This window comes from Scyliorhinus canicula, chromosome 3 (genome assembly GCF_902713615.1).
Source record: "Scyliorhinus canicula chromosome 3, sScyCan1.1, whole genome shotgun sequence".
NCBI lineage: Eukaryota > Metazoa > Chordata > Chondrichthyes > Carcharhiniformes > Scyliorhinidae > Scyliorhinus > Scyliorhinus canicula.
Window position 1 is genome coordinate 46,586,448 of NC_052148.1, and position 19,018 is coordinate 46,605,465.

Sequence of the window (19,018 nt, forward strand, 5' to 3'; positions counted from 1 at the left end):
CATCATACTGGAGGACCCCTCCAGAGTGGTTCAGGCACCTAAACAGAATCTTCAGGAAGCCGAAACACCGCTCGATCATTCTCCTGTCGAGCCAAGTCCTCAGGTCTTCGAGACATGGAGACTAGATGCATGTCGGGACTCTGTGGACGTCCTGACGCACGCACCTACATGGGAATTGCCCAAGAAGTTTCAACTTCCAATGGGTAATTCCTCTGCTCCCACAAATGTCTCCAACTCTGAGTTAGAATCAGAGATTTCAGTCAATTCCTTTTTTTATAAATTTAGAGTACCCAATTCATTTTTTCTAATTAAGGGGCAAGTTAGCATGGCCAATCCACCTACCCTGCACATCTTTGGGTTGTGGGGGTAAAACCCTCACAAACACGGGGAGAATGTGCAAGCTCCACACGGACAGTGACCCAGGGCTGGGATCGAACCTTGGACCTCAGCGCCGTAGGCAGCAAGGCTAACCCACTGCGCCACCATGCTGCCCGATTTCAGTCAATTCTACAATACTTACCTGAATAGTTACCCGGGGGCACCACGGTGGCACAGTGGCTAGCACTACTTCGTCACAGCTACTAGGACCTGGGGTCAATTCCGAGCTCGGGTGACTGTGTGGCAATTGCACTTTCTCCCCGTGTCGGTGTGTTTCCTCTGGGTGCTTCGGATTCCTTCCACAGACCTAAGAAGTTCAGGTTAGGTCTATTGGCCATGCTAAATCGCCCATTAGTGTCCAAATGTGCAGGTTAGATGGGGTTACAGGGATCGGGTGGGAGAGTGGGCTGAGTTTGGTGCTTCTTCAGATGGTCGGTGCAGACTCCTTCTGCAATGTAGGAATTCTATGATTCGCTATACCTCTGTGGAAATTTTAGACAGATTAAAATCTAGTCTATTACCTGGGTAGCTACACAACTGCCCACTCAATCACTCACCTCTCCCTCTCCTGACCCAGCCCTATCCATCTCACTCATATACCCACCTTTCCCACTTACAACCTCATTCATCTACACATCTTACCCACCCTACCTGCTAACCCACCCTATCCACTTCCCCACCTATCTACCTTGCCCGCCTACTGATTCACTCACTCACCTACGCATACATTCACCCATTCATTCACTTACCCATTCAGTCATCCATTCACTTAAATTCTGTAAACTGGACATTTAAATGTAGCATACAGGAGAGCCTTAAAAAGAGGGGTATGTCTTGTCTTCCCCCGACTTTCCTCCAACAGACTTCCCAGGGGAATGCTGCACTGTGCATCTCTACGATGGCTGGGATTGGAAGATCCTTGGAGAAATGTGCAACAACATCGAATCGGGGAAATTTCTAGTGCAATGGCAATGCAAATATCATTGCCAGTGCTCGGAAGATCCAAACCGTCATTGCATATTAACATTTGTTCTGGACGTTGAAAATATTCATGTATGTTTTCAAGCAATCATTTAGGTTAGTTTTTAATGAATGTTCAGTTTTATTCTTTACATAATGAGTATACAGTAATGAGTATACAATAATGAGTATACAATAATGAGTATACAGTATTGAGTATAGAGGAATGAGTATACAGGAATGAGTATACAGTATTGAGTATACAGTATTGAGTACAGAATAATGAGTATACAGTATTGAGTAATACAGTAATGAGTATACAGTATTGAGTATAGAGGAATGAGTATGCAGGAATGAGTATACAATATTGAGTATACAGTATTGAGCATAGAATAATGAGTATACAGTATTGAGTAATACAGTATTGAGTATACAGTATTGAGTATAGAGGAATGAGTATACAGGAATGAGTATACAATATTGAGTATACAGTATTGAGTATACAGTATTGAGTATAGAGGAATGAGTATGCAGGAATGAGTATACAATATTGAGTATACAGTATTGAGTATAGAATAATGAGTATACAGTATTGAGTAATACAGTAATGAGTATACAGGAATGAGTATATAGGAATGGGATTACAATATTGAGTATAGTGTTTTTTTTTTAATAATTTTTATTGAAAAATTTTTGAATTTATACAACAACATCAAACCATACTAAAATACCAACACTGCTGCTACTGACCAAGATACCTATCTTTGAGCCAGGAAGTCCAGAAAAGGCTGCCACCGTTTATAGAACCCTTGTACTGATCCTCTCAGTGCAAATTTGACCCTTTCCAGCTTTATAAATCCCGCCATGTCATTGACCCAGGTCTCCACACTTGGGGGCCTTGCATCCTTCCACTGCAGCAAGATCCTCCGCCGGGCTACTAGGGACGCAAAGGGCAGGACACCGGCCTCTCTCGCCTCCTGCACTCCCGGCTCCACCACAACTCCGAAAATCGCGAGTCCCCACCCTGGTTTGACCCTGGATCCAACCACCCTCGACACCGTCCCCGCCACCCCCTTCCAGAATTCTTCCAGTGCTGGGCATGCCCAGAACATATGGGCATGATTCGCTGGACTCCCCGAACATCTGGTGCACCTGTCCTCACCCCCAAAGAACCTACTCATCCTAGTCCCGGACATGTGGGCCCGGTGCAGCACCTTAAATTGGATGAGACTAAGCCTCGCACATGAAGAGGAAGAGTTGACTCTCTCCAAGGCATCCGCCCAAGTCCCGTCCTCTATCTGCTCCCCAAGTTCCCCCTCCCATTTAGCCTTCAGCTCCTCCACTGACGACTCCTCCACCTCCTGCATTACCTTATAGATGTCAGACACCTTCCCCTCTCCGACCCACACCCCCGAAAGCACTCTGTCCATCGTCCCCCGCGAGGGCAGCATAGGGAATCTCTCTACCTGTCGCCTAGCAAACGCCTTTACCTGCAAGTATCTGAACATGTTCCCTTGGGGAAGCCTAAATTTATCTTCCAGTTCCCCCAGGCCCGCAAACCTCCCGCCAATAAACAGGTCCCTCAATTTACTGATGCCCACCCTTTGCCACCCCCTAAATCCCCCATCCTTGTTCCCCGGGATGAACCGATGATTGCCACCCAATGGAGCCTCCATCGAGCCCCCGCTTCCCCCCGATGCCGTCTCCACTGTCCCCAGATTCTTAGGGTCGCCGCCACCACCGAGCTCGTGGTAAACCTCTTAGGGGAAGCGGCAACGGCGCCGTTGCCATGGCACCCAGACTCATACCTCTACATGACGCCATCTCCATTCTTTTCCACGCTGCCCCTCCCCCCTCCATCACCCATTTACGCACCATTGACACATTGGCCGCCCAATAGTACCCCAAAAGGTTGGGCAGCGCCAGCCCGCCTCTATCCCTCCCTCGCTCCAGGAAAACCCTCTTCACTCTCGGAGTCCCATGTGCCCACACAAAGCTCAAGATACTGCTAGTCACTCTCCTAAAGAAGGCCCTGGGGATGAAGATGGGCAGGCACTGAAAGAGGAACAAGAACCTCGGAAGCATCATCATTTTGACGGGCTGCACCCTCCCCGCCAATGACAATGGCAGCGTGTCCCACCTCTTGAACTCCTCCTCCATCTGATCTACAAGCCTGGTGGAATTATGTTTGTGAAGACTCCCCCAGTTCCTGGCCACCTGCACCCCCAGGTACCTAAAACTCTCCCCTGCCCGCCTAAGCGGGAGCCTACCAATTCCTTCCTCCTGGTCTCCAGGGTGCACCACAAACACCTCGCTCTTGCCTAACTTTAGGTTATAACCTGAAAAAGTCCCAAACTCAGCTAGCAGCTCCAACACCCCGGCATCCCTCCCACCGGGTCCGCCACATGCAGTAACAGGTCATCGGCATACAACGACACCCTATGTTCCTCCCCACCTCGCACCAAACCTCTCCACCTCTCTGAATCCCTCAATGCCATCGCCAGCGGCTCGATTGCCAATGCAAACAACAAGGGGGACAGGGGGCAACCCTGTCTGGTCCCTCGGTAAAGCCGGAAGTACTCCGACCTCCTCCCATTCGTGGCCACACACGCCATCGGGGCCTCATATAGCAGCCTCACCCATCTAATAAACCCTTCACCAAATCCAAACCTCCCCAACACCTCCCATAAGTACCCCCACTCCACTCTATCGAAGGCCTTCTCCGCATCCAGCGCCACCACTATCTCTGCCTCCCCCTCAATCGCCGGCATCATAATGACATTCAGCAATCTCCGCACATTCGTGTTCAGCTGTCTTCCCTTCACAAACCCTGTCTGGTCCTCGTGTACAACCCCTGGCATACAGTCCTCTATCCTGGTGGCCAGGATTTTTGCCAGCACCTACGTTGAGGAGAGATATGGGCCTGTATGAACCACACTGCTGGGGTCCTTGTCCCTCTTGAAGATTAACGAGAGCAGCGCCCCTGACATCGTCGGGGGCAAAGTCCCCCCTTCCCACGCTTCATTAAGTGTCCGCACCAGCAAGTGGCCCACTAGGTCCACAAACTTTCTATAAAATTCCACCGGGAACCCATCCGGCCCCGGTGCCTTCCCTGACTGCATCTGCCCGGTCCCCTTAACTAGCTCCTCCACCTCAATCGGCGCCCCCAACCCCTCCACCTGCTCCTCCTGCACCTTCGGGAAAGAAAGCCCGTCAAGTAACCTCTCTATTCCCCTCCTCTCCATCGTTGGCTCCGACCGATACAGTTCCCCGTAAAAGTCCTTGAAGACCTCATTCACCTCTACCCCCTTCCGCACCACATTCCCACTCTTGTCTCTCACTCCAACAATTTCCTTAGCCGCATCCCGCTTGCGGAGCTGATGAGCCAGCATCCTACTCGCCTTTTCACCATGTTCGTACACTGCCCCTTGTGCCTTCCTCCACTGTGCCTCCGCCTTTCTAGTGGTCAGCAAATCAAAGTTAGCCTGCAGGCTGCGCCTCTCCCCCAACAGTCCCTCCTCTGGTGCCTCTGCGTACCTCCTGTCCACCTCCAGCATCTTTCCCACCAGTCTATCCCTCTCACTCCTCTCACTCCTCTCCCTGTGTGCCTGGATGGATATCAGCTCCCCACGAATCACTGCCTTCAGGGCTTCCCAGACCACCCCCACCTGAACCTCCCCCATATCATTCACCTCGAGGTACCCCTCAATACTTGCCCGGACCCTCCTACACACCTCCTCCTCCGCCAACAACCCCACACCCAACCGCCACAACAGGCGCTGGTCCCGCACCTCCCCCATCTCCAACTCTATCCAATGCGGAGCATGGTCGGAGATTGCAATGGCCGAATACTCGGCCTCCTCCACTCTCGGAATCAGTCCCCTACTCACCACGAAGAAATCTATCCGAGAGTAGACGTAGTAGTACGTGGGAGAAGAAAGAGTACTCCCATGCCCTTGGCATCACAAACCTCCATGGATCCACCCCACCCATCTGGTCCATAAACCCTCTCAGTACCTTGGCCGCCGCCGGCCTCCTACCCGTCCTAGAGCTGGACCGATCCAGTGAAGGATCCAACACCATATTGAAGTCCCCCCCATGATCAGACCTCCCACCTCTAGATCCGGGACCCGTCCCAACATACGCCTCATAAAGCCCGCGTGTTGAGTATACAGGATTGAGTATACAGGAATGAGTAATACAGTATTGAGTATACAGTATTGAGTATACCAGAATGAGTATACCAGAATAAGTATACAGGAATGAGTATACAGTAACAAGATTTTGAATCTTAACTGGTGTGGCTCACTTCCAGGAAAGACTGGGCCCAATTTAAACTGAGTGTAACTGAGTGTAAGTCAGTGGTGGGCAACCTGGGGTCCGGGGGCCGCACCTGGGTTCTGAGCGAAGCCCATGAGACATTTTGTTGACTGTTGCCCACGCACAGGGTTGCCACATTCCACTGAGCTCCATTCATGTAGTTTTTTTCCTACTGATATGACTGAAGTGATACACACGTAAAGCAAGGAGAAGTGAATGAGGTATGTGCTGATTGCACACAACATTGGCGGTGAAAACCGTGCACTCCCTCTGTATCCAATCAAACGTAAATATTTATTTTGTTTTCACCACTTGAAATTGATGGCAGTTCTATTAATATTATGAATGGCTAAGCATTTTCTGTCATTTGTTGTGAAATATTTGGCATGTATTAAATGTATCCAATCTTATTCTTGGGGTCATGGTTAGTGAACAAGTCCGATTTCAATCTTGCGGCCCAGTGAGATGAAGGAGAGCCACTCATGCGGCCCACTCACTGGCCATCACTGGTGTAAGTGGATGAATTATGAATGAATTAAGATCAGTTCCAGTATTGTTTCAACAGGATAAGACAGAATTAATCATGGCAAAAGCTTTCTCGTCAGTATATGATGTATCCAGACTAATTTCTCTGCATCGCACCTTTTTCAGTTTGGTTCAGTTTAGAACCTATTTGACTTGAAGAACCAGTAACTGGATCTTAAAGTATGGAAAACAAAAGAAAAATGATTAAAGCACCATTTAAATTGGATTCAACTGTTTTTGAATGCTACAGGATGAAATTTGCTTGGACACGACAAACCCTCAGAAAACCAAAATGGACAAATTGATAGAAATCCTCAACAGCATGAGGAACAACAGCAATGATGTGGACTCCAACCTCACCACATTCATGGAGGAGGCACAGAACTCTACCAACTCAGAGGAGATGCTGAGCGAGATAGTTAAAACTATTTATCACAAGGCTGTAACGGACAGGAGTTTTGCTTCAACGGCTGCTAGATTGTGTGACAAAATGTCTCTCTTCATGGTGGAAGGAACTAAATTCCGAAGCTTGCTCCTCAATATGTTGCAGGTAAGATTAGATGTTGGTGTTTTATAGAAATTATGAATGGAAACAGGCTATACGTCCCAACCAGTCCATATTGACAGCTGTCCACTGCAGGAGTATTGCATTAATCACGTGTGCCCTGCTATGTTCCCGCCTCTTTTCACGTCTCTCAATCCCCTGTCTAGTTTTTTAAAATGCTGCTATGCTCTTTGCTTCAGTCACTAATTCCAGGACTGCGTTCCACAATCTCCCAACCTTCTGCTGTCCGTCCTAAATCTCCTCCTTCTAGACCCTTCTATATTTGGAAGCTGTCTTTTTCTGTCTACTCTGTTCTTTTCATTCTCTGACCTTAGGAAAGGAGCCCCAGTATTTCAAGTCTTTCTTTGTATTTGTATTTCTCAGACCAGATGGTGCTTGGCGAATCTGCATTGCACTCTCTCTATTGATTCAATGCCCCTCCCATACTGTGGAACTCAAAGCATGGAACATCAACTATGGGCTTACTAAGATTTGGTTAGATTCGCCATTACACCTTGCCTCTGCCGTTTATATTCTATACCCCGTGCCATTAAACTTAGCAATCTATTTGTTTTATAAGGCCTTATCCATTGTTGCTGCTGCTTTTAATGTATTCTGGTCCCGAACCCTCAATTCCTCTGCTTTCCATGACTCTGGTTTTGTCCTATTCAAAATGTAACTATTAACTTCACAACCAATATGTACCACCTCAGTTACTGACATTAAAATTCCATTTGCAAATGTTTTGTCAATAGTAATATCCACTTTGTCTTTCTTTGGTCCTCCAAAATTATTTGCTGTGCCTCCTATTTTGGTATCATTTGCAAATGTGAACCTCCCCCGAGTTATCCCTAAATCATCGACATGCACAGTTGTTGTGACATGCTGTTGCTACAGAAACACAACTAACTCTCATGGAGCAAGTAGACAAATTATTCAGAGACACTGCAATCACCTGACTGCATTATAAAATGTTAAGCTAAGAGCTATTTTACTGCTGTGCTTGTTGGCCTTGTTAACCATGTTTATGATTTAAAACTGCTTCCTGCACAATGAATCAGTAAGTACGATACTAAGATGTTCAAATTAGCAGAGCTCGAGGATTGGTTTTAGCAGTAATGCCCCATAATCAATAGTCTGCCAAGCCTCACTGTCTGGGATTTATTTAGCACCTTCCATGATGTCAGGATTTCCAAATGCATTTCATAGCCACTGACTTATTTTGAATCATGGGCAGATGGAACAGCCAATGTGCGCAGATGAATGACCAGTTAATCCATTTTGGTGTCGTTGGTTAAGAGATAAATGTTGAGCAAGACATTGTGCCTTGCTCTTATTTAGATTGTGCCGTGGGGTCTTTTGCACGCACGTGAACAGCTGTTTCAAGCCTTGGTTTTTAATGCTTCATCTAAAATGTGGCCACTTTGACAATTCATTATAGCGTCAGTTTTACACTGAAGAAACCGCCTAGATTTTGAGCTCACTCCTTTTTTGGGGCAGTGGGGTTCTGAAACTCACAACTATCTGACTCTGAGGCAATCAGAGCTAATCACTGAGTAAAGCTGGTATAGAAACTGCTAATTTAGTCAACCTTCTGTGTAGAGCTCCTCCAACTGTGTAATAAATTCTTCATTCATTGGCATCCTTATGCCATCAGCTCAGGTTGAATAATGTAGTTTAGACATTTATTTCAGAGTGTTTCATTTTTATCTTTAAAAGTTAAAAAGCGATTTCACATAACTTTATCCCAGATTTCAAACAAATTGGGTAAGATTCATGGCGAGACAAATTATCCATTGTCTTTGGAAGGGATGGGCTAAATGCTTTTTTCGAGCCATGCCTATACATTTGTGTGGGACATTAGTTTTCCCTTGGAAAGTGAACACACAGAGAATGAAGCAGGTTGGGGCAGGGCAGTGCAAAGTAAGAAATCAACTGTGAACATGAATGGGTTACACCTGTAGTGTTTCCGGAAGACTATGGTTAGGCTTGCTAGCCATCTCAATACTCTAGATTATGTGATGGGAGGAAAGGGTAATGTTAGAAGACCAGGGAACAACTGGTAAATTAAGCATTTTAGTTTTTACTTTGCCAAGTACTGTACCATTTTGCTGTCAATTTTATATTTGTATTCCAAGTTGAAAGGAATTTTCACTGCCCTTCTCTTCAATATAAGCAAAGTCAACATAGTTTCGGATGACAGTAAACTGCCTTCCCCTTTGAGGGCGATTTAACCTGAGAATCACCACACCTCAGGCAGGCCTTCATGGATAACCTTAGCTGGTATGAGAATTGAATCATACCCCCACCACCCCACCCCGGGATTAAAAAACATTCCAACCTCCACCATTCTGGCACCAGTGACCACTCTCCCCACCTTGGGATCACCAGCCTGCAACCCACCCAGCCCTGCATCCCTGTATCCAGTCTGTCCAGCCCTTCCGGAATTTTATACTCTTCAATTAGATTCCCTCTCATTCTTCTAACTTCCAGTGTGTACACACCCAGTCAACCCAATCATCCCCTCATACCACAACCCTACCATCCTAGGAATCAGTCCGATGAACCTTTGCTGCACCCCCTCTATAGCAAGTATATCCTTTCTTCAGTAAGGAGACCAAAACTGTACACAATAATCCAGGTGTGGTCTCCCCATGCCCCTGTACAGTTTCAGTTCCACACCCTTGCTCCTCTCCTCAAGTTCTCTTGCAATGAAGGCTAACATACCATTTGCTTTCTTTTTTTAAAATTTAGAGTACCCAATTAATATTTTCCAATTAAGGGGCATTTTAGCGTGGCCAATCCACCTACCCTGCACATCTTTGAGTTGTGGGGGTGAAACCCACGCAAACACGGGGAGAATGCGCAAACTCCACACGGACAGTGACCCAGAGCCGGGATCGAATCTGGGATCTCAGCAGCAGTGCTAACCACTACACTACCGTGCTGCCCTGCCATTTGCTTTCCTAACTGCTTGCTGAATCTACATGTTTGCTTTCCGATTAGAATTGGTGTACAAGGACATCCAGGACCCTTTGTATATCAACAGTTCCTGATCTATCACAATTGAACTAATAATCTGCCATTCTGTTTCTCCTTCTGAAGTGGATAATCTCATATTAATCCATGTTATGCCGTGCCATGTTCCATGGCATGTGCCATGTTCACTAGGTTAATCCCAGAGCTGAAGGGGTTGGATTATGAGGAGAGGTTGAGTAGACTGGGACTGTGCGCGTTGGAATTTAGAAGGATGAGGGGGGGATCTTATAGAAACATTTAAAATTATGAAGGGAATAGATAGGATAGATGTGGGCAGGTTGTTTCCACTGGCGGGTGACAGCAGAACTTGGGGACATAGCCTCAAAATAAGGGGAAGTAGATTTAGGACTGAGTTTAGGAGGAACTTCTTCACCCAAAGGGTTGTGAATCTATGGAAATCCTTGCCCAGTGAAGCAGTTGAGGCTCCTTCATTACATGTTTTTAAGGTAAAGATAGATAGTTTTTTGAAGAATAAAGGGATTAAGGGTTATGGTGTTCGGGTCGGAAAGTGGAGCTGAGTCCACAAAAAATCAGCCATGATCTCATTGAATGGCGGAGCAGGCTCGAGGGGCCAGATGGCCTACTCCTGCTCCTAGTTCTTATGTTCTTATACTGAATGTGCCATGTATTTGCCCCCTCAGTCAACTTGTCTAAATCACCTCGAAGCATCTCGACATCCTCCTCACCACTCCCATTCCCACCAAGTTTCGTGCCATCAGCAAACTTGGAAATATTACATTTGGTTCCTTCATCCAAATCATTGATATATATTGTGAATAGCTGCGGCCCAACCACTGATCCTTGCGACTTCCCACTAGTCAATGCTTCCCACTTTAAAAAAAGATCAATTTATTCCTACTCTCTGTTTGCTGTCTGCTAACCAGTTCTCAGTCCATGCCAATATATTACCCAATCCCATGTGCTTCAATTTTGCACACTGAGCTCTTAAGTGAGGCTTTATCATAAGCTTTCTCAAAGTCCGAATACACCACATCCACTGGTTCACCTTTATCTATTCTGCTAGTTACATCCTCAAAAACTCCAGTCAGTTTTTCCCTTTCAGAAATCCATGTTGACTTTGTCTAAACCGGCCTATAATTCAGTATTTTCTCCCTCTTTTTTTTTTAGAGTACCCAATTATTTTTTCCAATTAAGGGGCAATTTAGTGTGGCCAATCCACCTACCCTGCACATATTTGGGTTGTGGGGGTGAAACCCACGCAGACACGGGGTGAATGTGCAAACTCCACACGGACAGTGACCCAGGGCCGGGATTCGAACCTGGGTCCTCAGCGCTGCAGGCAGCAATGCTAACCACTGTGCCACAGTGCTGCCCTCCTCCCTCTTTTTTAAAATAGCGGGGTCGCATTTGGCACTCTCCAGTCTGTTGGAACTGTTCGTGAATCTGCAGAAATTTGGAAGATGGCAACCAACGTATCCACTATTTCCATGGCCACCTCCTATAGTACCCTGGGATGTAGATTACCAGGCCCTAGGTATTTACTGGCTTTCAGTCCCATTAATTTCTCCAACACCTTTTTTCAGCATTACTAATATTCTTCAATTCTTCCTTCTTACTAGACCCTTGTTTTCATGTCTGAGGAGTTATTTGTGTCTTCCTCTGTGAAGACAGAACTAAAGTAGTTCCTTAAGTCTGCTATTTCCTTGTTCTCTATAAATTTTCCAGTTTTGGATTGTAAGGGACCTCCATTTGGCTTCACTAATCGATTTCTTTTTACATACTTATAGAAGCTTTTACAGTCTGCTTTTATGTTACTTGCATAGTCTATTTTTCCCCTCTTAATCAATCTCCTGGTCCTCCTTCGCTGAATTTTAAACTTGTCCCAATTCTCAGGCCTTGATCTTTTTAACAGCAGCTTTATGTGACTCCTCTTTGGATTCAATACTGTCCTTAATTTCTTTTGTTGGCAATGGTTGGACCACTTTTCTTGTGCTCTTGCACCAGTAAGGATCAAAAAACTGTTGCAATGCATATATTTGTTTCCTAAATATTAGCGATTGCCTATCGACTATCATACCTTTTAATGAAGTTCCAATCTATTTTAGCCAACTCATGCCTCATACCGGCGTAGTTTTCTTTGTTTAGATTTAGGACCCTACTTTCAGATTGGATTGCTTCACTTTCCATTCAAATGTAGAATTCTATCATGATATGGTCACTGTTCCCTAAAGGACCCCACACAAGAAGATTATTTATTAACCCCTTCTCATTGCATAATATAATAATAATCTTTATTATTGTTACAAGTTGGCTTACATTGACACTGCAATGAAGTCACTGTGAAAAGCCCCTAGTCCCCACATTCCAGCGCCTGTTCTGATACACAGAGGGAGAATTCAGAATGCCAAATTCACCTAACAAGCACATCTTTCGGGACTTGTGGGAGGAAACCGGAGCACTCAGAGGAAACCCAAGGTGGAAGGAAAAAGTAACATGTTAAAGAGTGAAGCAACAGTCAGAAAGATTTAACTGTGCGATTGATACAACACAGTTTAAGAAAATTTCAGTGGGGAACAAATGGCTGTGTGGAATTGGCTGAAGAAAAGCTTTCAGCCATTGCAAAGAAAAATGTATTTGTAAAGACATTACAAAAATGAATGTCATTAAGAAGGGAATGTAAGTCTGTGACTCTATGACTAAGAAGTAAATGTAAGCACTCAAACAAAGATTATTATGGAAGTTGCGGAAATGGCAGAGTAGCTTAATGACTGCTTTGCTTTATTATTTACGGAGGAAAGTAAAGGAAGACTTCATTGGAGGAGGAAGGATGAAAAATAAAAGGTCAATCAGTAGATATATATATATATATATATATATATATATATAAATAAAGAGTTCTTAATAAGCTCATATTGCTGAACATTTATTGTCCAGGACTGGTAATCAGCCCACATAACTGAAAGAGGTTACTGATGAAGTAGTGGAGAAACTAATCATGAATTTTCAAAATGTAGTCACGACAGCAGATGTACCCAAGAACTAGAGTGGGAAATGTCACACATCTGTTCAAAAAGAGAGAAAAGAACAAACCAAGTAATTATTGACTGGTGTTATCGTAGGAAAATGATCATAGAACATAATTTTTTTAAAATAAATTTAGAGTACCCAATTCATTTTTTCCAATTAAGGGACAGTTTAGCGTGGCCAATCCACCTAACCTGCACATCTTTGGGTTGTGGGGGTGAAACCCACGCAAACACGGGGAGAATGTGCAAACTCCACACGGGCAGTGACCCAGGGCCAGTATCGAACCTGGGACCTCGGTGCCATGAGGCAGCAGTGCTAACCTACTGTGCCACCGTGCTGCCCCCATAGACCATAATTAGAGATAAAATGAATGGATCTTTAGAAGGAGCTGGATTAATGAGATATATATGAAAGATATATCATGTTTGACTATCAGAATAGATTTTTAGGAGAGCAGTAGAAGCAGTTGAAGGCACACCAGGTGGAGCTTTCCCACTGATTCTCATTGACTCCAGTTTTCCCGGACTTCATGATGCCACACTCGGTCAAATACTGCCTTGATTTCAAGGGCAGTCACTCTCACCTCACCTCTGAATTTCAGTTAGATCTCATGAGGCATAATGACAGTAAGGAATGCCAGGAGAGAGGCCTTGCCCGAGATCTAGCGTCCCCGCCCCACCCCAATTCCAGTGGCCGGTAACTCGCTTATAGGTCTGCACATGTAGCATGATGCAAAGCTCTAAAGGACAGCCCATGTGGAGCTGTAATACTGAATTAGGGGAGCAAGGGAGACAATTAGACCCAGCAGAATGAGAGGCAGAATTCTCCAGACCCCCCATGGTGGGTTTTCCCCTGGCAGAGGTGGCTCACCATCAGTTGCCACCGGCGTCCTGCCGAAGTCAGTGGAAACTTACATTCCTTGCCCGCGTCCCCAAGGGTGGGGGTCGACTTCAGCCAGACCGGAAGGAGAATTCTGTGCCAAGTGTCCAGCATTCTTGGCATTTATCAGCTTATCAACTAATAAACCTAATATATGGAAGCCTTATTCTTAACTCGTGTATCAGCACCAATTATGCAAGTGGAGGAGAAGGGATCATTTAAATTATGTTGTTTTTTTAATCATTTATTCTGTCATGGGATTTTGTCAAGTCTGGCATCTATTGCCCATCCTAATTGCCTTTCGAGTAATTGGCTTGCTCGGTTATTTCAGTCACATTGCTGTGGGCCTGGAGTCACATAGAAGCCAGATCAGGTAAGGATGGCAGATTTCCTTCCCATTTTTAAAATAGATTTAGAGTACCCAATTATCTTTTTCCAATTAAGGGGCAATTTAGTGTGACCAATCCACCTACCATGCACATCTTTGGGTTGTGGGGGTGAGACTGAGACCCCCGCAGACACAGGGAGAATGTGCAAACTCCACACAAACAGTGAGGCAGGGCCGGGATCAAACCCGGGGCCTCAGCGCCGTGAGGCAGCAGTGCTAACCACTGTGCCACCGTCCCGCCCCACAGATTTCCTTCCCTAAAGGACATCAGTGAACCAGTTTGGCTCTTATGATAATCTATGGTCACTATTACTGGGACTAGCTTTTAATTCCTGATTAATTAATTGAATTTAAATTCCACTAGCTGCCGTGGTGGGATGTGAACCCATTTCCGCAGAGCATTAGCCTGGGACTCTGGATTACTAGTCAAGTGACCTTATCACCGTGCCACCATCACCCTCTGTGGTTCTGCAGATAACAGAAAGACTTCCAACCCCTCCCCCCGTCCCCGTGCCTTCTCACCGGGTTCATACAGTGTACAATGTTGAAAGGGCCGTTTTGTGGAGATGAGATGAGTTGAGCTGATTGATTCAATTAGTGACTGAAGTCTTGCCAAAGTTATTTAAAAAGGTGGATTTTGCGGTTGTCGTGGTTTCAAGGGTGCCTTGTCTTTTTCTTGTGTCTGACCCTGTTTTCTACTAATGCTGTTCCTATTGCTGGCAAATTCAATTAGTATCTTTTCAGGATCACTGCAAAGTCACGTTGTCTTGGTTACCGGCATGGTATTGTTCATACTTCCATCTTATTTATCACTTTAACTCTTGCCTGTCCTAAAAGCTCTCAAGAAGACTTCTGGAAATCTCATTGATAAATTATGTAATTTCTACTCTTTCTCAATTGAGAAGCTTAAACAAAACTTGACGGTGAATTCATTTAGTCTTTTGTGAATTATGTTTGAAGTGGACACTGCATCAACCTTTCCCTGTGTGCTGTATTAACTAAAGGTCCTTAATTAAAGTAGGACATTTAAAAAAAATTATTTCAGCACAGTACTAGTATTCTAATTCAGTTCTAACACTGTTATAAGGACAGTGTGTCTCCCCTCAAACACCAGAAAAACCCCAGGTTTTCTATGATTACAGTTCCTCTAAATTTCAAAATGGGTGGCTCTCAATTTCTTCAGCAAAGTTTGCATTTGAACTCGCACGCTTCCAACAATCCTCTGGCAGTTTGTTCATGGAAAGGGGAAATCACATCAAGCTGACTGGCAGGAGATTACATTTTGCATTTTTAGAATAACACAGCATCAATTTTATTGTTTAGTCAGTTTTTATGAGGTGCAAATATCTGTTCATTCATACAGGAAATTGGGAACATTCAGGATCTGAAAATACTGTGCAGTCTAATCTGATTGGTGATGACCCTCTTCATTGCCCGTTCCCTCAGTTAGGCATCTAATTCTCCCTTGAGGAAAAAAAACCCACGCAACCTGCCCTGGGGCAGTCCTCACTGTTCATTAGCCCCAGCATAAAACTGTTCTTTTTGGCTTATCTGCATGTCTTTTGAACTTGTACTAATGTCTTCTGGAACCAGAGATCGTTCACTCCTGCCTCTTGTGTCGCCCCCTCCCCTCACCTCACTTTATCATCTCCCTTTTGCGCTTTCATTTTTCTCACTGCATCTTTTTATCTACATCATTTTCTCACGCGCTCATCCATTTGATTTTTCACCTGCTCTCTCTCACTTTCTCCACCCTCTCTTTCCCTGTTTACTCACTCAGAAATATTTAAACATGGGGGCAGAACGGTGGCGCAGTGGTTAGAACTGCTGCCTCACGGCACCGAGGTCCCAGGTTCGATTCCGGCTCTGGGTCACTGTCCGTGTAGAGTTTGCACATTCTCCCCGTGTTTGTGTGGGTCTCGCCCCCACAACCTAAAGATGTGCAGGGTAGGTGGATTGGCCACGCTAAATTGCCCCTTAATTGTAAAAAATGAATTGGGTACTCTAAAAAATGTTTTTAAAGAAATATTTAAACATGAAAGAATTTGTGTCATTTGTTGGTAGTCTAAGGCCAGGATGAATATCCAAAGGAGGTGGAGGAGCAATTTAAGATTCCATTCCTTTTGTCTTTCCCTGATTTAGAAAGATTTCACGGTGAGGGATGATCTGCAGCAAACAGACGTAGAGCACTGGCTTGGATTCATCACATTTCTCTGTGAAGTTTTTGGAATAATGCGAAGCAATGGAGGAGAGCCCTTCCTTGTGCTTGTGTGCCCTATCTACATGTGTCTACGGGAGGTAAGTGAAGCCACATATGGACCCTGTAATGCAGATTATACTAGGGATCAATCTGTCTGGTGACCTTTTCTCACTTAAGCCTGCCTTCTGGTATTGATCTGAGCCAAACTTCTGTGGAGTCTAGTTGCCCCCCCCCCCCCCGCCCCGGGAGTGCTTGATAAGAAATCTAAATTGGAGAATTTCAGTGAAGTAACCTTTCCTGATAGCTGAGCTGATGAGCTTGGTGTTAAACCTGGCCATACGGTCCAGAAAGGTAAGTGGTTCAATGCCGTGTACTGAATTAGTCAATCTAAACTTGGACTGGTATGAGGACAATTCAAATTGCCTCATGCTCCACGAGAGAGAAAAGAGCATGCAGCCAGAATTCCCATTCCTGATCTCTTGCCAATTATCATTATTCCTCATGAAAAGGGAGTGTGTGTGGATTAGGTTGGCCATGATATCACCCAGCATTGATTTGAAACAAGGAAATAGCAGAGACTTTGAACAAGTATTTTGTATCCGTCTTCAGAGTAGAAGGATATTTTTTTTAATGGCAGGTAGTGACTAGTGGGGTACTGCAGGGATCAGTGCTAGGACACCAGCTATTCAAATGATTTAGATGAGGGAACTCAATATAATATCTCCAAATTTGCAGATGAAACAAAGCTGGGGGTGGGAGGGTGAACTGTAAGGAGGAGGCAGAGATTCTTCAGTGTGATTTGGACATGGTGAGTGAGTGGGCAAATGCAATGTGGATAAATGCGAGGGTATCCACTTTGGCAGCAAAAACAGGAAGGCAGAATATTATCTGAATAGCTACAGATTGGAGAGAGGGGAATGTGCAACAAGACCTGGGTATCCTTGTACACCAGTTGCTGAAAGTAAGCATGTAGGCGAAGAAGGCAAATGGTATATTGGCCTTCATTGGTTGATATTTATTGTCACATGTACCAAAGTACAGTGAAAAGTATTTTTCTGCGGCCAAGGGAACGTACACAGTACGTACATAGTAGGCACAATAATAATCGACAGAGTACATTGACAGTGGTGCATTAACAAATAGTGATTGGTTACAGTGCGGAACAAGGTCAAACAAGAGCAGCATAGGGCATTATGAATAGTGTTCTTACAGGGAACAGATCAGTCCAAAGGAGAGCTGTTGAGGAGCATAGCAAGAGGATTCAAGTGCAGGAGCAGGAATGTCTTGCTGCAGTTATACAGGGGCTTGGTGAGACTGCACCTGGAATACTGTGTGTAGTTTTGCTCTCATCTGAGGACGGATGTTCTGTTCATGGAGGAAGTACTGTGAAGGTTTACCAGACTGATTCATGGGATGGCAGGGCTGAAGTATGAGGAGAGATTGAGTCGTTTAAGATTATATTCACAGGAGTTTAGAAGAATGAGGGGGGATATCATGGAAACCTATAAAATTCTAACAGGATTAGACAGGGTAGATGCAGGAAGGATGTTCCCGATGAGTCCAGAACCAGGGGTCACGGTCTGAGGATTCAGGGTAAATCATTTCAGACAGAGACGAGGAGACATTTCTTCACCCAAAGAGTGGTGAGCCTGTGGAATTCATTACCACGGGAAGTAGTTGATGCTAAAACATTGAACATATTCAAGAGGTGGCTAGATAAAGCACTTAGGGAGAATGGGATCAAAGGTTATGGGGAGAAAGCAGGATTAGGGTACTGAGTTGGATGATCAGCCATGATCGTGAGAAATGGTGGAGCATCTGTCACGAAAGGGTGCGCCAATCTCTGTGAGCTTGTGCGTCCTCCACACACCCCGTCCACGGACAATATCATCCCCCACACACAGGGGCACTACCCCACACCCCCAAAGCGAGAACACCCCGCTATGAGGTCCCTGGTGGTGCCCCCTCTTCAGGCCCCCCCCTCCACATCCACTTACACCCCCTCCCCACTTCCAGGGCCCCCACATGTTACCCTCCCCAAACTCCCAGATGCCCTTACTTACATGCCTTGCACATCCCCCCACCCTTCATTTCACCTCCTCCATCCTCCTTTCATAGGCACGCCCCCCTCCCCCCTCGATCCCCAATCCTTGCTGCCTGAAAGGGCGGTAGAGGCAGAGATCCCCATAACATTTAAGAAGTATTTAGATGTGCACTCACGATCCCAGGGCATACAAGGCTGGGCCAAGTGCTGGAAAATGGGATTAGAATGGTTAGGTGTTTGTTTTGGGTGGCACGCTAGCACTGTTGCTTCACAGCGCCAGGGGCCCGGCTTCTATTCCCGCTTGGGTCACTATCTGTTCGGAGTCTGCACGTTCTCCCCATATCTGCGTGGGTTTTCTCCAGGTGCTCCGGTTTCCTCCCACAAGTCCTGAAAGGCGTGCCTTTTAAGTGAATTTCACTGAATCTTTCTAGAGGTTTTAAGTAAAGGAGCAGGGATGTGTTGTTGCAATTATACAGGGCCACACCTCGAATATTCAGTGCAGTTTTGGTCTCCTTTTCTGAGAAAGGACGTTTTTGCTCTTGAGGGAGTGCAGCGTAGGTTTACCAGAATGATTCCAGGGATGGCAGGATTGTCATACGAGGACAGATTGACTAGGTTGGGATTGTTCTCGCTGGAGTTCAGAAGAATGAGGGGGGATCCCATAGTGACTTATAAAATGCTAACAGGATTAGACAGGGTAGATGCAGGGAAGATGTTCCCGATGGTGGATGTGTCCAGAACCAGGGGTCTGAG

General features: G+C 45.4%; 1 protein-coding gene across 4 annotated transcripts in view; it reads left to right on the plus strand.

Annotated features, from left to right (window-relative positions):
- The window catches only part of ctif (CBP80/20-dependent translation initiation factor), a 339,899-nt gene that overhangs the window by 277,710 nt on the left and 43,171 nt on the right, over positions 1-19,018 (plus strand). For all 4 annotated transcript variants that reach the window (XM_038790492.1, XM_038790490.1, XM_038790493.1 and 1 more), the window contains 2 exons: positions 6,434-6,733; positions 16,164-16,319. In XM_038790492.1, coding sequence (XP_038646420.1) covers positions 6,434-6,733; positions 16,164-16,319 — 456 coding nt within the window. The remainder of the gene's footprint in view (positions 1-6,433; positions 6,734-16,163; positions 16,320-19,018) is intronic.